The sequence below is a fragment of the Strix uralensis genome, chromosome 13, assembly GCF_047716275.1.
Source record: "Strix uralensis isolate ZFMK-TIS-50842 chromosome 13, bStrUra1, whole genome shotgun sequence".
In the NCBI taxonomy this organism is placed as follows: domain Eukaryota; kingdom Metazoa; phylum Chordata; class Aves; order Strigiformes; family Strigidae; genus Strix; species Strix uralensis.
Genome location: NC_133984.1, coordinates 1,896,521 through 1,917,882, shown reverse-complemented (window position 1 = coordinate 1,917,882; position 21,362 = coordinate 1,896,521). Strand labels below are relative to the sequence as shown.

At 49.5% G+C, this 21,362-nt stretch overlaps 2 protein-coding genes across 10 annotated transcripts in view; one reads left to right on the top strand and one right to left on the bottom strand.

Annotated features, from left to right (window-relative positions):
- KIF4A (kinesin family member 4A) overlaps window positions 1-20,851 on the bottom strand; it is a 30,533-nt gene extending 9,682 nt beyond the window's left edge. Inside the window, exons 1-18 of one of the 4 annotated variants that reach the window (XM_074882375.1) lie at window positions 20,276-20,851; window positions 11,298-11,431; window positions 11,072-11,186; window positions 10,247-10,437; window positions 9,864-9,956; window positions 8,512-8,678; window positions 8,171-8,265; window positions 7,846-7,965; window positions 6,487-6,662; window positions 5,432-5,493; window positions 4,616-4,751; window positions 4,047-4,105; window positions 3,736-3,841; window positions 2,376-2,441; window positions 1,907-2,092; window positions 1,146-1,249; window positions 693-837; window positions 117-227 (exon numbers count right to left, since the gene is read on the bottom strand). In XM_074882375.1, coding sequence (XP_074738476.1) covers window positions 117-227; window positions 693-837; window positions 1,146-1,249; window positions 1,907-2,092; window positions 2,376-2,441; window positions 3,736-3,841; window positions 4,047-4,105; window positions 4,616-4,751; window positions 5,432-5,493; window positions 6,487-6,662; window positions 7,846-7,965; window positions 8,171-8,265; window positions 8,512-8,678; window positions 9,864-9,956; window positions 10,247-10,437; window positions 11,072-11,186; window positions 11,298-11,420 — 2,055 coding nt within the window. In that variant the 5' untranslated portion in view covers window positions 11,421-11,431; window positions 20,276-20,851. Of the gene's footprint in view, window positions 1-116; window positions 228-692; window positions 838-1,145; window positions 1,250-1,906; window positions 2,093-2,375; window positions 2,442-3,735; window positions 3,842-4,046; window positions 4,106-4,615; window positions 4,752-5,431; window positions 5,494-6,486; window positions 6,663-7,845; window positions 7,966-8,170; window positions 8,266-8,511; window positions 8,679-9,863; window positions 9,957-10,246; window positions 10,438-11,071; window positions 11,187-11,297; window positions 11,753-20,275 lie in introns of those variants that run through there. The other 3 variants (XM_074882376.1, XM_074882378.1, XM_074882374.1) reach the window with 3 other exon arrangements.
- Window positions 11,837-15,095, top strand: PDZD11 (PDZ domain containing 11). 6 transcript variants are annotated; one of them, XM_074882382.1, is made up of 6 exons: window positions 11,837-11,957; window positions 12,064-12,147; window positions 12,656-12,712; window positions 13,024-13,122; window positions 13,245-13,305; window positions 14,103-15,095. In XM_074882382.1, exons 1-6 carry the CDS (start codon window positions 11,871-11,873, stop codon window positions 14,135-14,137), a joined length of 423 nt encoding a protein of 140 aa, XP_074738483.1. In that variant the 5' UTR covers window positions 11,837-11,870; the 3' UTR covers window positions 14,138-15,095. The 6 variants fall into 6 exon arrangements, with proteins under 6 accessions (XP_074738483.1, XP_074738482.1, XP_074738485.1 ...); XM_074882381.1 differs by lacking the exon at window positions 13,245-13,305; XM_074882384.1 differs by lacking the exon at window positions 12,064-12,147 and having other exon boundaries at window positions 11,838-11,957.
- Window positions 20,852-21,362: the final 511 nt, after the last annotated feature.

The following is a 21,362-nucleotide window of genomic DNA, read 5'->3' as shown; positions in this document are numbered from 1 at the left end:
CACTCCCCAGATGTTTCAGATGCTTGCTAGTTAAACAAAGCCTTGCAGCAAACACTTTAATGATTTGTTTCACTCCTCAGAGGGAGGTACAGTTTGGGGGCTTATTGTTTGCTCACCCGTTCTTTCAGCTGGATCACTTCCTTGTCCTTCTGTTGTTTCCATTGCCTGAATTTCTCAGCATCGTCTTTCATTTGGCGCATTAGCTGTACCCTCTGGCTTTTCATTTCCTGAAAAATAGAAATGGCTGGAAGAATTGTCCAGTATTTGCATTCTGGGTAGTTTCAACCTACATTTCCCTAGTGGGTCTGTCAGGGGTGGTGGGTGGCAGGCAGGAAATACTACAGCATGGTGCCCACTCAGAGTACGTGCCTAAGGATGATCTCAAAGTGCTAAAACCCAGGAATTAATCTTTTAAGGCATAAAGGGAAGACTAACACGTGCACGGTACACACATGGGAATCAAAGAGAAGTCAGGTGATTCAGTTGAGGCAATATGTTATCAGAACAGCTAGAAGACACTTTGGACTTCTATCCCTGCAAGTCTCAGTAGCCTCCCGCCTATTGTATTACAATAAGGAGTCTTGCCAAAACCTGGTGTTCTCAGCCTAAAAAACAAAGTGAGTGCCATCTGTCTGGAAGCTGCTTTATCTACACGGGAGCAAGCCTGAGAACTCCATGCTAGGGTTAGTTACCCTGATCTCCTGGTTCAGTTTGGAGACGGTGCGTTCTGTAGATTCCTTCAGCTTTAAGAGCTTTGATTGCTCATTCAGCTTTTTCTTCAGCTCATTAATTTGCCCTTCCAACTCCTGAAGTCTTTTCCGACGCCGTTCACTCAGCCTGTTAAAAAAAATATTTAAAAAAAAAAAAAAAAATCACACTTTAAAAACAGTCCCCCCAATTACTGTTATTCTCAAACAAGTACTCCCCAATTTTAGAGCCACCTCATGAAAAATGAAGCGATTATCTTTTCCACTGACAAAAGCCCACTATCAGGCTTCTCTGCAATTCATACAACTCCCACGGCCATGTTAAAGAGATGCATTTGCATCAAAATAAGACCTTTTACAAATAGTAAACGTGCAAGACCGTGAATTTTAACACAATTTTCAGTGCTCTAAGCCACACAGCTCATGTAGTTGGCTTACTTGGCATGGTTGACATCCTTCTTTGCCATGTGCAGAGCAAGGATCAACTCCTCCTTTTCTTTTTGCAAACTGCTGACCTCCAATTCCAGATCCTTGATATTAGTCTAGAAAGGACAAGAGTAATAAGCCTCCAAATAAAAACCTTGAAACTACACTCTGAGACACCACTTTAAGGCAGGAAGCCTCGAGAAACCATGTTCCTTTCCAACAGGCTGTAAACCACCTTGTCTAAAAGCAGTACAAATGTCCAAAGAGTTAGTCTGTCGAACCCTGAAATCTTAGTCGGTCCACAGAACCATGGTGACAAACTAAAAGTTATGACTGAACAATTTCAGAGATGGGCAATCCCAACACAGGGGAAGCCAGCTCAGCTGGCTGTACTATGAGAGGTAACGATGAAGTACTTGCAATTTGGGTTGGTACAGCCAAGCAAGCCTCTGAGCAAAAAGCAGAGAAGCCCATTTCACGTAGAACTGTAGTGGCTAACAGCTTATTGCAGGGAAAAGACCATCTTCTGGTGGTAGAGCTGTTTGTAGCCAGCTGGGCATGGTCATTCCCCACCTTCTCTGCTGACACACGTAGTCAACTCCCCCCTACACCCAAGGGGGCAGTGACCCAGCTTAAAGAAATAGATAGACCAATAAGAACATGCGCATGAGAGGACAGATCATCTCCCTTCCCTCCTCAGCATGGACTCACTGCATTAATTGGGGAAAATAAACCGAACATATCCTTCCAAGAACTATTTCAGAAGAGTTCACCTGGTACTGGGACTGAATGGGCTCCAGCTGACTATCATTCTGAGTCATTTTCTTGGCAAGAGCCTCTTTCAGAGCCAGGGCTTTATTCAGTTCAAGCAGCTCTTTGGACATCTGCGCTTGACGGAGGGCATGTTGAGTGGTGAAGTCATCTGGGGATCTCTTGGTATCCTGGCCCATTTCTGCTTCCTGGAGGAGACAGAGCGATGAACTGGAGAGGCTGATCCAAAGCTCTTAACTACATAATCAGTCTCTGCAGAACACTTCAAATTCATTTTTTACATAAAAAATATTTAGAAATAAGAACAGGTTATTGATCTTGAACACATTGAGCGAATAAGGGCATAGAAAGGTGACACATCTACCAAACATCTGGATTAGAAAACTAGTATAAGGACGCAGATAAAAGAGCACTGAGGGGATAAAAATATGCCCCTGTTAAGGTCTGCACTGCTGGACTCCCCTCACTTACAGCTGTAGCATCCTGCTCAGAGTTTGCCACCTCTGCAGCAGCTTCCATTGTAGCAGCATTTTCACTCTATATAGGACAAAGAGAAAAAAGTTTTGTTAAAGAAGTGAAAGATGAAGTCAAATGAAGTTAGTATCTGTCTGTTGGCCTATTAAGACAAAGTGTAACGTTATTCTCCTCTGTCCAAAGACTATCTCTGGAAAGAGGATGCCATTGTCTTCTTCCTTTAGTAAAGCAAGTGTACTTCTCCCAGACTAGCTGCACAAGCCACTCTTACTAGTCCTCCCTGAACTCCAGCACTGGCAGCCAGCTCCTCAGAAGAGTAAGGAGTCTGGGAACAGGAGGAATGTCCAGCAAGGGAGAACAGAGAAGTTCCTCAATTAGACAAAGATTTAGCAACTTCTATTTAACAATTTCAGGTCCCTGCAATTTGGGTTGCTCAAGTTTATAATCCCAGAATCATCTGGGTTGGAAAAGCCCTTGAAGCTCCTCCAGTCCAACCGTGAACCTCACACTGACCGTTCTCAACTCCACCAGATCCCTCAGCGCTGGGTCAACCCGACTCTTCAACCCCTCCAGGGATGGGGACTCCCCCCCTGCCCTGGGCAGCCCATTCCAACGCCCAACAACCCCTTCTGCAAAGAAATACTTCCTAAGAGCCAGTCTGACCCTGCCCTGGCGCAGCTTGAGGCCATTCCCTCTTGTCCTGGCGCTGGTTCCTTGGCTCAAGAGACTCATCCCCCCTCCCTGCACCCTCCTGTCAGGGAGTTGTAGAGGGCCATGAGGTCTCCCCTCAGCCTCCTCTTCTCCAGACTAAACCCCCCCAGTTCCCTCAGCCGCTCCCCATCAGACCTGTGCTCCAGACCCTGCACCAGCTCCGTTGCCCTTCTCTGGACACGCTCGAGTCATTCAATGGCCTTTTTGGAGTGAGGGGCCCAAAACTGAACCCACTCATCGAGGTGCGGCCTCACCAGTGCCGAGCACTGGGGTGAGATCCCTTCCCTGTCCCTGCTGGCCATGCTAGTGCTGATACAAGCCAGGATACCATTGGCCTTCTTGGCCACCTGGGCACACTGCTCTCCTTCCAACTTTTGGATTGTAAATCCATGCTAATCTCCTACTATCACATTCTTTCATGGAGACTATTCCTGTTTCCCCCCCACCAGTGGTTTTTCTGCAGCATTAAAACACAGCAGGACAGTTTGTTTTGAAGTGGATACCAAGAGTCATTCAATACTTGTAGTTCTTGGGCTCCTTAAGCAAGGTTTCTGCAGAGTGGAATCCACCACTCAGCAGAGGAACCCTCTGTTTCATTAGTAAACTCACTTGACACACACTCTTCTCTCCCTGGATTCAGTCTTACCTGCAACTGAGCCAACACTTGCTGCAGATTGCGAATCACCTCTACATTCTCTTTTAGTTCCTCATCTTCCACAGTCTCTACCAGCTTCTGCAGATCAAGCTTGCACCTGCAGTGCAGACATGGGAATAAACCCACAATTACGTGGCATGTTTGTGTCACGCTTGCCAGTAAGGAGCAACTTCTCCCACTGAACATACAAATGAGTTCTGGATGAACAGACACAAATTGACTGTACCCAGTTCATCCCCACAAAACCATTTAATGCTGGAAGACATTTCCTCAGCAGGAGTAGGGTGTGGAAACAGACTTACACAGCATGTTGCTGAAGTTGCTCTAGTTTGGCGTTCATCTTCTCATTTTCTTGTTCTGTCTAAGAGAAGTCAGAATTGTACTGAATTGTAGGAAAAGCAAGATAAGAAGAAAACAGCTAATTTATTCGCAGCAAAATTACGTTGTCAGTCTGTGGCAAATCAACACACTGAAAGATCCTGCATGACTACCACCACCAGTTTGTTTAGACTTCACACCCTTTTTTTCACAGGAAAATATACTGCGGTGAATTGAAACAAAGCAGAGTGGGGTGGAGAAGAGGGAAAAGAGCACATGCGCAAGTGCTGGTATTTAAAACATTAAAGCAACGGAAAAGCTGAAAGATTCAGGTCTACTTTTCTCCACTGAAGCCAGCAGATCTATAGGCACTGACAGGCTCTGGAAGACTTTTGGTTGTGACTGATAGCTAAAGATTTGAAATAAATGTGAAAGGAACATTAAGGAGAGAGTGTCCCAACATGCCATTAGTGCAGGAGCTGCTACTGATTGATCTTCGGCTAAAAGGGGAAGTCATGCAACTTAGAGCTCTTCTTGAGTAACTAAACCTTACCAGAATGATCCTCTCCAACATCTGTGCTGTCTGACCAGCAGCCTCACTAAGCCCTTGGCTCAGCTTTTGGTTCTCTTCCATTAGTGACTGGTTCTTCTCCATCAGGGACTGAAGATTCTCTGAAGGTGCCATACTACTGAAACATTAAGGACCAGTTTGCTTGTGAGCATGACTTCACTAGAGGTTTGCAATAGCACTGAAGTTACCTCCAAGTTTCCTAAATAACTTACAATAAATATAGGCTGTAGCAGACGCACAAAAATAACTGGAGGAAGTCTAATCTGAATTCAAAAGTTTAAGTAATACAGCATACCAAACATTTGCAAGAGAAGAAAACACTTTTGAAACAGTAATGCTGTTCAACAAATAGCAAGTCTGTAAACTGCGTGTACTCTGAAACATCCTCAGAAGACAAGACCTACACAGTCCAATTCTTCCCTGCATTCTGTGCTTCTAGGAACAATGCAAATGGAGGTGCCCTACATTTAGAGGTAGAAGAGAGGAGGAAAAAGGGATAGCTAAGTCTGAGAAACAGATACTTAGGAGACATTGCCTAGTTCCTCTCATATTTCCTACAATGGATTGTTGAAATCTTAAGGGGTTTGCTACAAAACTAAATGACCCATACATGTATGGAATGCCAGTAAGCATGACAAAAAGAACAAAAAGGAGAAAAAAATTGTCCAGATCCTATTAGAAAGCAACCAGCTTGCTCTACCCTCACTTTACAGCACTGTCTAGAGCAAAGGAGATCTAGAGCCTTTGCTGGTGTGTGATGGCCGTCGGTTACATCGAACATTGATCTACAAAGCTTACTTGATAGACACTGGGAGGGTCCCTCCATGGGCCTGCAGCAGTAACACCTGTAGCTGTTGTACCTAGAAAGACAAACAATTGCTAGTTGCAAACCTCTCCCATATAGTAAATAGATGGTTGAAGGAACACGGTTAAGATTTAGTCTTAAGAGTCACCTGTCAGCTGTCCTTTTACCATTGCCTGTGGAAATACTGTAGCAACCTGATCTGTTTCAAGTCATTTACTCCTAAAAAAAAGCTACTTTGTCAGGAACGCTCAGATGGGAGCATGCTACGTCACCCCCAGAGAGCAGACACACTGCTCTGGGCAGGCTGTCGGAGGCTTTGCTGGTCCAAAGGGCAGGTCTCCCGCTTTGCTGAATCAATGCTCTGTTGCTACATGAGATAAAGACTCGGATAACTTGCCTTCCCAAGCTGCTTGAATACGTGACTTGAATTTACAGTGCATTAATAAACATTCACTAGGCTCTGCTGAACACTCCCATGCAGTAAGTGATCCATTGTGGAACAAGATCACTGAGTTTTTCTGGGGAGAGGTAGCATGACACTGTAGCATAGACACACAGTCAAGCAGGCACAGTAAACCTGGTTAACTCGCATTGGTAGACAAGCCCTTGGGCACTTCCAGCTTCGGGTTTAACCAATTTTAGTTTATGCAACTGATTTCCCTCTGAAGCTGCCCACACAGGAACACTCTCCACTCCCCACTCTGTGTTGGACACAGGCAGGTGATGTCAGCGAGGCAACCAGCACTGTATTTCTGATTTTGCCTGTAGCCTAACGGCCAGGTGATGATTTGTTTGGCAGAAGGGACATGTCAATCACAATAACACTACTATTTCTCTACGGCACTGAATAGTTGCTGTAGAATTACAAGAAATATTCACGTATTCCCTTTACAGCACTTATACAGCCATCTCAAGAGCCGGAAAAACACATACTAAATATTCTTTGCACATTTTGTGTGGCTAGGCACCCTGTCTCTGCTTGCTGTTCACTGAGCTTAGTACCAAAAGCACAGATTGACTCCTCTCACATGAAGGAAGCACCCAATACCTGCTGCTTTAGATGATGCAACTCAGCTGCCTGGGGATCAAGGTTGACAATTGGTTTATTTTTTATTTTTCTTGCTCTGTCAGCATAACGCAAAGTATTTAGAGTTTCTTCTAGATTGGAGTCCGCTGGGCTTACACAGGCAATCATGAGAGTGTGGCTGTTACCACCCAGAGAATCTGCGAAGGAAAACGAGGCATAATCAAAGCTCAGACAGAGCAAGAATGACCAGTAACGTATCATCACTAAGATATCCGAGACCACACGAGTGCAGCTCCATACTACACCTTGAAGATATCCCGCTGTGGTTTTGTGTCATTGTCACCTCCTTTCTCCTCTGCCCCAGTCAGTACTAAACTAAAGCGCTTTTTTGAAAGCCAAAGTCCCAAAAGTTACATCTCAACTCTACGCACCAATGATTTCACATCAGAAGCCCCAGTAATATTGTTGTTCTATTAAGTAATTTCTGTAATTGATGCAATTTCTGTATGCTGTTTCTGGCATAGTTTTTAGGTTTTCCCCTCTCTTCTCCCACACAATAATACTCAAGACCTCCATGGATATCCAGACATCAGAATTCACATCTGATCTTCCAATTTAAAGAATTAGTGGCTAAGAACATTATTTGTTCCGATCATCAAGCTGCATGGCATTTTATCCTTTGGTTTTACACTAACACATATTGGATACTTAAAACCTTTTAATCAGAAAAGGGCCCCACATCCAGCTCTGCATAATCCAGTGTCTTTTTATTCAATACTTTCAGATACGGAAGATACTGAAGACTAACTTTTTCTACCAAGTTATTTAACTACCAAAAAAATCCCAGTAAATTGCATTAAAACAGCTATGCTCACATTAAGGGCTAACTTAGATAAAATGTATTAAAAGACCATTGCAACTATTGAAAAATAAGTACCACAAATACCATCAGATATTCAGACTAAGAAAACAAAACAAATATGAAGCGCACAGTGAAGGCACAGAGAGCTTGAGCTTCTGCTTGTGATATCCTCCAGTAAGGAGCTATAATTAGGGTGTAATAATAGATGTCTGCTTCCAGACTTATCTTCCTTCTCCCCACCAAAAAATTGCACTGAATTTGTCTAGTTTTCTCCTATCACATAGAAACCACAAAAGAGCAGGACTTCTAAATGAATCCATCTCAATGCATCTGCAACCTAAAAATAAGAGTACAGAAGCGGTCTAGCTTCAGTGAGAAGAGGAATGAAACCACTAAATGCACTCCCTCTGTCAACAGCAGCTACCGCTTTGAACTGTGGATGTATGGCTGAGGGCTTTTCTGATACTTTGTCATTTACAGCGCATCTGTAGATTTAGGCTTTATCACCCGTCTCTTACCCTGCAGCAGTCTTGTTAACTTTGAGTCTCTGTAGGGAACAAAGCCACCCTTTTTATTTTCATCCCCAAGAGCACTAATTACGTTCCCCAGGCAGAGGAGACCTCTGTTGATGTTGATGCCTGCATACAAACAGATAACAGTGAGTACAGCCACCTCAATAGCTAGGAACTGGTTATTTCTGTCCTTATAAAAAAATTTAAGGTTAAAAAAAAGCACATTATAAGGGTTAATTAAAGACTTGCTTTGCTTTTCCCAACAAGGACTCAATTGATTAACTCAAAAGCGATAAGAAACCCAAGCTATACCAGTCCTTTTCCTACAGACCTTCTTTTAGTCTGTCTCCCTCAGCCTTGGTCTTCTTTTGCCTCTCAGAGCCAGCAAGATCAACCAGGTGTAGCTTGGAGTGATAACTGCTGTTCCTGTGGCAGAAATAAACTATTTTACTCTCTCAAATAAACATGCAGTTAGGAAAGGAGCAGTCAGTGGTTACTACAGATGAGTTACTGGGCTGAAAGATATACTTCATATCAGAGACAGCCAGATAAAGGACTGCCTCAGGAGTAGCTCAGCTGAGTTCATCCCCGACCAAGAATGACAGGACTATGAAATTTTGAGGAAGCCTGACCCCTAAAAGCTGCCAGGAGTGGCTGCACGATCACACTTACTTGTCATTTTTCTTTTTCTGATCAATGCAAATGGTGAAGATGGCATGGGACCGTGAGGACTGGGAGTTCATTGCCGTGGAGGCCACCGTTCTGGAGTTGTTCCCTTGCTCTAGGCAGGAGACAGTATCTTGGGCACAGGTGACGTTTCTTTCTGTTAACCCTATAATCTGTATCCAGGAAGAAAGCATCATTTATCCTCTCCCACTTCACCCTGACATACATCAGAGAAATTATCTTCCGTCTTAGACTACAGCAAAGTGAAGGCTCTGTGTAAATACGCACTCACAGGAATCAGAGTCTCACTTCAAGCCAGAGGCTTGGTATGGATTCCCCCAGCAAAAATCTGTTCTGAATTTCCTATCAGTAACGTTAAGTTGCATCTCCTCTCCCTCATCCTTTCCCTACATGCACGCACTGAGTTCCTCAGTGCCTGCTTGAGCTGATGGGATGGAGACAAGGCTCCTCAGTACTCTGTGCGGAAATCCCCGTGGCCAAGCTGGGAGCTGAAAGTTGGGCCAGTCACAGGCAGAGAAAGGGCAAACTGGCTGAAGGGGGTGGGGTATTTGTGTGAACAGAGCGGAGGGGAGGCAGGTATTAAGGGCATAAAGGACAGAGGGCACCGAGTAGGAAGGACTGATTGTGCTTCTTGGCAAGTTTGTGCTTTCCCTGAAGGGCCAATGCCACTATAACACATGGATGAGTCACACCCTGGTACTTTAGAGATGACAGCGAGCAGCACAAGATTACACCCAACAGAACCATTAATGGATGAAAGCTACAGGTGTCATCACACCTAAACTGTGCGTATGACAACCAACAACCCACCCACCACTGCAAACTGAAACCGTACGAATGAAGCATGACCAATGGATGGAAGTTGAACTATAAAACAGAGCAAGCAGCAGCACGCAGTTTTTCGGCACTACACTATAAGCACACATCTGTACAAAACTGCTAAGGAAATAACTTGGGCACTTAAAATAATTCCCCACAGGATCCCTTTGTGGCGTGCTACTTCAACCAAACTGACAAGTACAATTGCAACAGAGTTTGAAATTTGGTGAAGGGACCCAAAGTACAACATTCTCAGATATTCACCTAAATCAGCCTTCAGAACAAGTCAGAGTAGGACTTGCAAGTGGCTTTGTCATGAATGTCTGAACCTGTTGGTGTTATTCTGAGTAAACTTAAGGATCCTCAACAGCTCAATTTTGAGAGGAATGAGTAGTCGTGATGATTTCATATGCACTAATAGAAAGCAGTGCTCCAGGAGTCAAACAGTTGTTTCACCAAAACATTCATCCCTAGCCACGTCACCCTCTTATGTACTTATATCTAACAGGGCAACAGACCTTTATGCCTTCTTTTGGATCCTCCCGTATACTGATTTGAGAAGACCGTTCTTTTGATGGGCACAGCAGGTCGAGAATATCCTCATTGTAGATCTGAAAGCATCAGGACAGCAGTTCAGAGTTAGCAGCCTTGCAAGAGAACAATTCGCATGAAGATGGACAGTTATGCTGAAATTGTGGCGAACTTTGCATGACATTCTACTCATTTTACCTTTAGAGGAAGATACCCAGGACTCAGAATCCCGTTCCTGACAAGACCTTATGTAGTCTTCAGTTCTGATTTAATAAAAATACCTACTACTTGAAGGAGGTGGCCTCATTAAAACTCACTTTCTCTCTAATTCATAACTTTACAATAGTTTGCAACTCAAAACAACTTTTACCTCTAGATAAGAAACTTTGAGGATGAATTCCCAATCCTGCCTTTGCTCCTTCTCCTTGAATAGCAGTTTGATTACTCGAGGGATGACCCCCACACTAGGCTCATGCTCTTGATTGGCAGTGTAGGTACCTCCCATAGAATACGTTTTTCCAGATCCTGTCTGTCCATAGGCCAAGACAGTAGCATTATACCCTGGGGGAACAAAGGGCGTCTGGATCAGACAGTCACGCGGGAACCAGAAGAAACTGTGATGAACAAAGCTACATTCTAGTAAAAGCATCCTTCCAGAAAATCATTGCCCCTCACTGTTTACACAATATTTATGCGCAGTTAGTAACATCAAGGGGGAAAAAGTCAACGAAAAGCTCCCCAAAGCACAGATAAAATTATTATTCGAGCTCTCTTAAGACTGTGCTGTTGCTTCACCAGAGCTAATCATAGAAACAGTATAAGTCCTCTGCCATCCTAGCTCCACTGTAGCATCACTAACAGCTTCTGGGATGGGATGCTTATCAATTCATCGTATTACTCTTGATAAAATTCTCTTGCCTTATACAAATAGCTTCAGGAACCAAAATGACCCAAAGAACACACACAAGTCACTTTGTTAACCCTGTGGAGTACAACGGGTTGTAAACAGGTAAGATTTAGCACATCTCACTAGAGGCTGGAGTCAGTATCTAGATAGCACAGGGTTTTATTTTCTGAGAAGATCAAAGAAAAAGCGAGTCAGAAGGGAGAATTAAACAGCCCCTTCCTCCACACAGCTAAGCCCACCAAAACCCCCAGTATGTTAAAGCAGAGCTCGACCTCAGTTACCACAAACCTTTGAAGATGCCTCGTATGAGAGGGCTGACAGCTGTGTTGAAGACTTCCTCTTGCTCAACAGAAGGGTCGAACACGTAGTCGTAAGTGAACGACTTATCGTTACCTACCACCACCTGCGGAGGAGACAGACAGGGCTGACTACGCCGCACCCCGGCAGCACACCCCGGGGCGGGGTTGGGGGAAAGCACTGCGGACCCCCGGGCGCAGGGGGTTGTCTCCCTTACTTGCGGCTCCCCCGGGACGAAGGACAGGCACATCTGGCAGCCTTCGCTGGTCTCCTTCGGCACCAAGGGCCGGCAGCGCAACGCCACCCGCACCGGGATCACCTTATCATCTTCCCTCACCATTTTCAGTCACCCTGCGGAGGAGCGGAGCCGGCTGAGACCTCGCAGGAGCAGCGCCCGCTGGGAGGTACCGCTCCGGCAGGGCCCAGCACTGCGGCCCACCACCCCCACCTGGCACCCCGAGGCTTAGGCCAGGTCTAGGCCACTACCGACGTCCCGGCGGGCCGCGCCCAGCGGCAGACCAAGCCCTGCAGTCTCCCCGCGACACCCAGCCGAGGGGAGAAGCGCAGCGACCCGCCAAGCCCGGCAGCGGCTCTAGCTCGACCCGCCCGCCCCAGTGGGACCCACCTAAAGCCGCCGCTGCCCGCTGTAATGGCGGCGCCGTAACCGCCAACATTCAAACCGGGGTCACGCGCCGCAACCGGCCAATCGCGACGCGGGGCCCGGGCGCGCGGCGAGGGGCGGGGCGGGGCGCGGCGCAGCACGTCCGTCCCCTCAGGCGGCCGCGGCAAGATGGAGGCCCGGTTACCTTACGATGATTTCCCGGTGGTTTTCCTGCCGCCTTACGAGAGCCCGCCCGCCTGGGTGCCGCCACATGAGGTGAGGGGACCGCGGGAGGGTGTCGGGGGGCCGCGGCCCCGGCGGGGGTGGGGGGTGTGCGGCGGGTACCAGTGCCTGACGGCCGGCGGCGCGTTGCCGTTTGCAGAGGGTGTATCACCCCGACTACAACAGCGAGCTCACCCAGTTCCTGCCCCGCACCATCGTCCTCAAGAAGCCGCCCGGGGCGCAGGTGAGACCCCCCGTTTAACCCCTCTGCAGCCGGACGGGTGCCGCCGCGCAGCCCCCGCGGGGAGGTGCAGGCCCTGCCCGGTCGTTCCCTCGGTGTGGCGTTTCCCGTGGTTTGATTCACGGCCGCCCTTCCTAAGGCTTTTCCTGACAAAAATCAGTTGTTGCAGAGGCCGAGCTGTGGGATGATGATAATCGTCGTAGCAAGGGGGAGGTCGGGCAGGTTGCGGGCACTTTCCTCATCCAGGGACACGGGTGGGGGAAAGGGGAAGGGCCGTGCCGCAGAGGGAGCAGAAAGCTTCGTGGGTGAGGCGGAGAGAAGTACAATTATCTCGGGATGTGGAGCTGCTAAAGCACAGGGAGCCCCGCGGGTGTTGGAGGTGAGATCGCCACGGAGGTTGGCAGGGAGGGACGGGCCGAACACTGAGGCACCAACACCGGAGACGGGAGCAGCGGGAAGGACCCTTGGGCCGAAGCGGGTGACAGCATTTCAGTGCCGGTGTCTCTCACAGCTGGGCTTCAACATCCGGGGAGGAAAAGCCTCGCAGCTGGGGATCTTCATCTCAAAGGTGTGTCTGTCCTTCTGCCATTTTATCTGTTTTGTCTGTTCCCTTGGGTGTTGCTGAGCCAGCTGGGCGTGCAGGGAGACTGTCCCATGCCTTATACACGTCTCCGAACTCACGGCTGTAATTTACCACGCGCCAAGCCGCAATCAGACAGTCCTGCACCATTTCCTGAGCCCTCCCCAGCCCAGGGGGTGTTGCTGGTGCGCTCCCCATTCTCCCCAGTGCCGTGGGGAGGCCATGGCTGCGTGGGGAGGGAGCTGCGGCGCTGGCCGTGCCGAGTGTCACTGCTGCCGACTCTGTTCTTCCCTCTGCAGGTGATCCCCGACTCGGATGCGCACAGGGCTGGGCTGCAGGAAGGGGATCAGGTGCTCTCGGTGAACGATGTGGATTTCCAGGACATCGAGCACAGCAAGGTGAGCGCAGAAATCTGTGCATGCACCGTCTCCTTCCAGCCTCTCAGCTGGCAGCACTATGTAAGCGGTGCATTCCTCCTTCCTGTCCAGCCTGGTTGCTGAGCAACTCTTTCTGCTTTCAGGCCGTGGAGATCCTGAAGACGGCCCGTGAAATCACCATGCGTGTGCGTTACTTCCCCTACAGTGAGTGCCTGCTAGCTCCCGAGTCCAGTCATGCAGCAGCGTTTCTCCTTGGAGAAAAGGAGAAAAGTCCCTGCTGATTCCACCCGAGTTTAGCTGTTACAAATCTAAGGCCTCAGACAGTATTAAGCCTGCAGGTTGGGAAGAACACTGGGCTTTGATCTGGAGACCAGGACAGGTACCAAGTCTAAACAGCAAGGACTGGCTTCAGCTGCCCACGTAGAAAAACTTGTAGAGCAGGGCTTAGTGACACAGCGCTAAAAGATGGGATGATTGTGGAGTGGAAGTGTTAACTTTACGAGCTGCAGAAGCAGCTACTTATCCTTGAATGACACAGGAATTGGTTCTGTCACTAGTGGATCTATGCTGATACTTGTGGTTTTAATCCTTAAGGATGTTTAAATTCTGACTGAGGGAAAAAACTATTAATGCTCAGTTTCTGCACCCATAAAGTTCATAGATAGAAGGGGGGGGGGAAAAATAGAGGTCAAGTCAAGCCAAACAAGGATTCCTGATAAAATGGAAACCAACCCTTATGTGAAGAAGGAAAATATGGAGCAGGGGAAGAGAGGACTTTAAACAAACTTTTGTTCTAAATGCCCTGGAATAACCTGAAAAGACTGGCTGGAGTGCAAATATGCTGTTGTAAAGGCAGCTGCTACCCAAGAGGGCAGCGCACGCTGCCTCTACTTGAGTATAAACAGAATCTATGTTTTCCTTTAACATTTTGGGTAATTCCCCCTTGCCATCAGTGAGTGCCTCTCCTGCTCTTTCAGCCGTGCCTTCTCTTTCCCTTCCAGATTACCAGAGGCAGAAGGAAAGAACTGTTCACTAGTAGGCAGCCATCTGCTGCGTCTCCAGGGCGGCTGCCCTGCAAAACACTCTCCACTCTCTTCCTCAACATCCGAGATGACACATGAAGTTTCAGCTGTCGCTGGAGCCACAACTGTCCTGTTGGCTGCACAGGCATCAGCGCTGCTTCCCAGCGGAGTCTTAATTTAGCTGGAAGATGGATGGGAATTTAGTCTGTACTCCTGGAACTGGGTGTTGAAACAAGCTGATGTGGAAGCGGGCAACTTCTCCGGCAAGACTGTGCTTCTCTTCTAGTAGGACTTAATTTAAAGGAGTTGCTCTGCGGGTTGTTGGTAGGATGTAAGGCCGAGAGGGTCAGAGCATGGCCTTTGTCCTCCGAGAGATCAACCTGTTCGCTTCTCCGGTGATGTGAAATTGTTCCCTTCTCCACTGTCCTACCTCTGCTCTACACTGCTGCGTTTGCTTGGGACTCGAGGAACAGAAGTAAAATCCACTCAAACTCAGCACACATCTCTAGCTGCACTAATCTGCCAAGGCACGTTTGTACCTCTTTGCTCAACGACCCCCCCGAAACGGGACTGAGACGCCCGGAGCAGGTTTGTGAAGGGCTGTGGGGACACTTGGCCAGGTCCTCTTGGGGGTGGTGCTTGCATGGTTGAGGGTTTTGCTCGCTGAACCTGCTGCCTTACCTTGGTACAGCCCCGTCCCTGCCACGTGCTCCCAGCACAGCTCCCCGCTGCTTTGAGGCCAACTTCTCCCCTTTGCTTTTTCTCCGAGAAAGAGGAGGAAACCTGTTGTGCCCTGTGCTGGGAGAAAACATGCTCATTACTGGCAAAACTGGGTGCAAATGCATGGTGGTGTCACATTGTAAACGGCATCAGGACAGCCCTTGCTCTGGCCTTCTGTGCGGTGTTTCCCACTTATCTGTAATAACTGAAGTAATAAAACAACTACAGCAACCAGAATTCATCTTATTCCCACTCAGGAAGTGGAGGGTTGTTCATTACTGCCCGAGGAGGTGCTGGGTGGACAGCTGGGACAGGGTTTGTCTCCCCTTGCTCTTGCAGCGGGACCTGCACGAGGTGCAGCTTCGGTTTAAGGGTGTTTTTCCCCTGATTGTGGTGGAAATCGGCCCTTGATTAGCCCAGAGTGGTGTTTCGGCACTGCCAGGAGTAAGAGCTGCCATGGAGGATTTTGTCTGCGGTGGCAACTTGCTGGAGACGGCCAAGAGCAGGAGCCCTGGCACAGCTTCAGCACTGCCAGCCGGGCCGCTTGTAACCCAACCGCTGGGCAGAAAGCCAGCATAAAATACACTAGAAAAAAGACTTCTGCTCAGAATAAAAAAATTAGCTTTTCTACCAGGGAAATAGACATCCTGGAAGGCCCACTGTAACGCCCTGAGAAGGTAAAAGAGCTTTTCTATGGAGACAGGCCTCTGTGTCCTGTGGGACGTTCGCCACTCCAGTCTCCCAGCATTTACGTGTTCCTCAGGGAAGGAGGATGCTCGGGTTGCAGCGAGGCAAGGTTTCAATGCTCCCTCTTCCCTTCCCCCCTCCCCGTTGTGCTTGGACATGCCGGGGTGAAGGTTCAGTGGCCGGTCCCTGGCCCCAGAGCTGACTCTGTGCTCTGCCTGCTGGAAAACAGCACTGGCACGCACACCTTTCCACAGGGGACTGCAAATACAACCTCAGCGTTCCATCTTAATCCTGCTTCAGAGCGCAGGAGCTCCCGGAACATCTCCCCTGCCGGCAGCTTCCTCCCTGTCATTACACAGAGGTAATTAGCAGGGTGCCTTCGCAGCCACCATCACGCTGGCCCCGTGACTGCCTGTGGGCTAACAGGAAAGTGTGGATTCTTCCCCAAAACACATTCCTGTCTTGGGTCTCTGAACTGCCAAACCAGTGCTAGGGTTTATACTGGTCATCAGAGCCCGTTTTATCCTCTGGAACTGGAGGGACGAACGGGTAGTTGCTGATTCTGTCACCAAAATAGGGAATAAAAGTCCTTAATGCTGGGTTTCGTGTTAACAAGCAGGCATTACTTTATTTGGCCAGGGACATGAGGGAATTGTTCCACCTAACATGTCCGCCATATGTTGCCTCAGCCAAAGCCTGTATCACTCTTGTTACATGTGTATTAAATTTCCCAGAACTAATTATCATATCTTCATAGTCATTACGTGTGGGGCTTGGGTCTCTGAGGGGCTTCCATGGGGTCTTTGGTGGTCTTTTAGAAGAGGAACTTTTCCTGAGCTTTGTTTGAACCTTTGAATTCTCCTTCCTTATATGGTACAGCCTTGGTTGTTAGTTCCGTTTGTTACAGTCCTTGATTACTCATCTAGTTCCAAGGAGTTTTCTTAAGTACCTTCCAAGATATGGTTTTGCTGAAATGGCACAAACTGTCCTTGCTGATTAAATTAGTAATTATTTTTCAACAATTCCTGCTGGGAAAATAACAGGCCCAACACCACTGGATTTTTTTAGCGACTTGCAAGAGAGGCCAAGAGTCAGGAGCACTGGAGCAGCTTTAGTCTGTCAGTGAGTAACTCCCTGGCCGAATGTAAGGAACTGAAGGAAGGAATGCCTCAAACACTCACCGACACAGAAAATCTCAAGGACGTTAGTCTAATGAACTTAGTCTCAGTTTAGTTTAAGATTAGTCTAAGGAACGCCGCCCAAGGAAGCGGGAGTGTATCGAAGGATGCACGTCCCCACTCTCTTCCGGTTGTATCCCCAAACTCCTTAGATAAGCCTCAAAGGGGGGAAACTGGACTGAGTGAAACCAAACATTTCTCATCAAGCCCAAGTACCGCTAATCACTGGCGTAATCCCAGTACTTTGTGGCTCTGCTGTGTAAACTTGACACCATTGCAGGCCTTGCCAACGACTTCATCATTGAAGAGGTGATCAGTACTGATAAGAGGTGAGCATTTCTGCCCCAGAAGCCGGATGATTGCTCAAGAAGCAAGAAGTCAGCAAAAATCTGTGACAACTGGAGGAGAAATAAAGGCGATGGGGAGATAGCGACCACGACTCAATCTGACGAGAGGGCTGGTGCACCCAACTCCCCCTCAGTGCACGCGCAGAACCCCCGCTCCACCTTCTCCTCGTCTCTCATGGAAATGAGTTCGTGGAATACTGCCTCTCCTTGTCTAGTATGCAAATCAGCTGGTAAGATGAACTTAAAAGGCGACAGAAAACATTGCTGGGTGTGCACCCACCACCCAATATCACCAGACCTGAGACAATGCTGGATCCAGGGGTGGTGACTGGATTTCTTTGACTCTCTCTCTCCTTTCCTTTTCTTTCCTTTCTTTTTTTTCTGATATATAAGAGACCACATCGCTTACTACCCTTTTCCAAGTATTTCTACCGCAAGTAAAACATTTTAACTGGTCGTCTGCTGTCGTTTCACCTTGATTTAACCCAAGGGGATCACAGAACCTTTAAAACTGGGCTCCCACTCCGGGTGCTAACACCAGGGCAGCAGACAGTGTTGCAGGTAACTTGACTTTTTGAAGCAACAGCCCCAAAACCAGCTGTGCTGTGTTACGGCGGGGCAGCTTGTACCTGAGAAACGTCCGGTACAAACGTCCGCATGCTCCCGGCCCCGTTCCGTCTCGGTGCTGAGCGGGGCCGGTGTGTTTGGATCCACACAGTCCCCTTGTGAGAGAAAAGCCTACAAACCCAGAGATTTTCTTTGAAAGCTTCCCCTCCACTTTATTGTAAACCACTGGATGGGTCTGAGCAGGATTGTGTAAGGTTCCTCCTTACACAGGTTCACGCAGAGGGAAGCACCGGAGCAGCAACCATGGAAGCTTAGAAAAGGTCTTGGCAATGTCTCATCTACTAACACCTACTCCATTTCTTTTATGGCTGCTTAGGAGGGACTCAGGACCCACTTGAGAGAGGCAAAAGGCTGATTTAACTCCTTGATGGGACCATCTTCTGCTCGCCCAGATCTCCTGACAATATCAGCTGCTTTAGGAGAGGGAAATTAAACTTCCTGTACTGAAACTCTTTGTCCCTGTCTCGCCTCTGGCACGAGAGACCCCTCCAGCACTGCTCTGCCACTCCGTTCAGGATCTCCACAAGCTACTGAGCTTCAAGATCCTGTTCAGACAGGTTATGGCACAAGAGACCAGAGTTATGGCGTTATTCATACCCCTCTGGTTTCAGAAATTAATCTGTCAGCTGGCAGAATGTGACGCCACACTGGAGCCAAGCTGAGATGCCCATCCCAGGCGCAGCCCCCCTGGGAGGCCTGGGCCTTCAGCCCTCAACTCCAGCCACTGCAGCAGGACTTGGCACACGCACTTTGGAAATGCTCTGCTCACCTGCAAAGCTTTATTTTGGCAGCGACCCTAATAAATTGAGGGGGGGGAAAAAAAACAAACAGTAGTGTGCCAGAAAATGGCAGCACTCCTACCAACCACCTGGCAGCCCTGAGAGCAAGCCGCAGCATTAACATCATCGCTTGCCAAAGAGGGCCTGGAACGGGAGTGCCACGTTATGTAGGTGCACTCTGGATCACGAGCAGGATTTCTGCTGACTGGGGCCAGAATTTGCATCATCCTGCAGAACCAGAGTTACCTTTTGGAGCTACCCAAGCCAGGCAGGTCAGACTGCAGCTGCTGGGCCCAGCTGAATGCTCTGGGTAAGAGACTGCCCTGCGCAGAGCCAGGGCATTTCTGTGCAGACACAGCAGCCAGATGCTGTCTTCCACCTTCCCTGCCCTCTCCCTCTCTCAGGTCTGGCCTTGAAAGTAGGGGGCAAAGACTAGGCTAGAGGCAGAGAGGAGCTGCCTCAAGCTGAGGAACTTGTAAAGGAATTACACAGCTACATGCTGGGGGCTCTGTGATCCCAGTTTGTCCCAGGCACAGGTAGGAACTTGCTGTCACTGACTGGGTGTAGCTCAGCTCTAAGGCAGCCAGCGCCATATCCTGTTCAAGAGACCATCCCAGACTCCTAATTCAGGTGAATTTGTGCAGCTGGTAACCTTAGGGCAGCGTTTTGCCCTTACCAGAACCCTCCGGTTCAGGAGATCACTGTAATGGGAGAGCCTTCAGGCCCAGCCTGCTCTTCCCTCACTGGGTGTTTGACAGAGAAATTGATAATGGTGTCACACCCATCCTTGACCTGCCAGGATCCCGGTGTCACCACATCCCTGTTCTTTAAGGGCTTCGGACGCTGCCCTGAACAAGGAGGAAAATAAATTACAGAATCCCAGAATCATCTCGGTTGGAAAAGCCCTTGAAGCTCCTCCAGTCCAACCGTGAACCTCACACTGACCGTTCTCAACTCCACCAGATCCCTCAGCGCTGGGTCAGCCCGACTCTTCAACCCCTCCAGGGATGGGGACTCCCCCCCTGCCCTGGGCAGCCCATTCCAACGCCCAACAACCCCTTCTGCAAAGAAATACTTCCTAAGAGCCAGTCTGACCCTGCCCTGGCGCAGCTTGAGGCCATTCCCTCTTGTCCTGGCGCTGGTTCCTTGGGTCAGGAGACTCATCCCCCCTCTCTGCACCCTCCTTTCAGGGAGTTGTAGAGGGCCAGGAGGTCTCCCCTCAGCCTCCTCTTCTCCAGACTAAACCCCCCCAGTTCCCTCAGCCTCTCCCCATCAGACCTGTGCTCCAGACCCTGCACCAGCTCCGTTGCCCTTCTCTGGACACGCTCAAGTCATTCAATGGCCTTTTTGGAGTGAGGGGCCCAAAACTGAACCCACTCATCGAGGTGCGGCCTCAGCAGTGCCAAGTCCAGGGGTGAGATCCCTTCCCTGTCCCTGCTGGACACGCTAGTGCTGATACAAGCCAGGATGCCATTGGCCTTCTTGGCCACCTGGGCACACTGCTGGCAATTGTTTCACCTGCCTGAACAGTGTGTGGGGTCTGCATGGACGTGTAGCTGCTCCATAGGTTTCTGCCTGGCCCGAGTGTCCCCCTCTAGTGGTCTTGCCATCTCCCCCAAGCGGCACCTCCCAGCCCTACTGCTGCTAACGACCTCTCCTAGCAGAGATCCCAAGTGGCGTCCTGTAGCCCAAAGATCTCTCTCCTGCCCAGCAGCCTGGACGGGCTGACCCCTCTATTTAACACAAGCCAAGACTTTGGTGGAAGAGAGCCAGCCCCATCCCCTGTCCCCCTGGGGCCCTCAGCCCCTACTCACGGGTGTAGTGGCCCACATGAGCGTTGGCAGCTGGCTGGGCGCTGTCATGTATGTTGATGGCGTTGGGTGTCCTGCTCCTGTCGCTACTTGATGTCATGCAGCATTATCGTACGCCCTCTCCATCAGCACATCCAGGATGTTGATGCAGCACTGTGGGGAGTGCTGATGGCTCAGGACAAGCTCTCCCAGCCTGGCGGGGTGCCTGTGGGAGGGAGGCGGGGGGGCTCCCCTGTGGCCAGCAAGGCCAAGCACTGCCTTCAGGCTCCCCAAACACCTCACACACCCAGGAAGGGGGATCCCATCACAGCCCCTCGGGTGCGAGGGGAGCTGGGACCACCAGTGCTCCCAGGTCGGTGACACCCGCCCCAGCCTGGCAGGAGCGGGCCGCCACTGAGAGAGGCAGGTGCTGAGGGGAGGCAGCGAGGCCTGGCCCCTCCTGCCACCCTCAGGGCCCTCCCAGGGCGGGCCCCGGGCTCTCCCCGGGCGCTGCCATCCCCTGGTGAGGCGGTGAACGCCGCATCCCGGTGGGGCCGTGATGGCAGGGTCATGGCAGCGGTATCACAGCAGCGGTATCATGGCAGCAGTGTCATGGCGGCTGCCGCCCTCACACCGCCTCGACAGGAAAACAGATCCTCAGGGGGGCTGCGGTGCCACGCCCCCTCTGAGCAACCACCAATGGGATGCACCACCACCGCCTGCTAGACCACACCCCCTAGGTCTTAGCCACACCCCCAATCCAGTTTAAAGCCCTCCTCGTTCCCCTCTCAAAGCCACGCTTTAAACCAGTAAACTTGGCTTTTTCCCACCATACCAACGCAGGCCAGACTCGTTAAACCTAGAACAAGCAGAGGCCGAGGCCCCTCTCCGGCAGCAGGACAGCCAAGATGTTGGTGAAATAACTTTATTTAGTGTGATACACGGCCGTGGTCAGACAGTCCATACTCATATTAATAGTCACACTTACTCGGCTAACAGCTAGAGACAGCAGGGCCAGACACACACTCAATATTATACACATCCATAGAGAAGACAGTGGGAAGTGAACTATTTTATTTCACTAGTTACCCCCCCTCCCTCCCGTTACTTA

Bases quoted from the DNA above. Each gene is read 5' to 3' on its own strand.
- PDZD11 (XM_074882379.1), top strand. From the start codon at position 12,329: ATGATGATAATCGTCGTAGCAAGGGGGAGGTCGGGCAGGTTGCGGGCA. The intron at 12,713-13,023 runs GTGTGTCTGTCC...TTCCCTCTGCAG, and splicing joins TGGGGATCTTCATCTCAAAG to GTGATCCCCGACTCGGATGC. The intron at 13,123-14,102 runs GTGAGCGCAGAA...TTTCCCTTCCAG, and splicing joins AGGACATCGAGCACAGCAAG to ATTACCAGAGGCAGAAGGAA.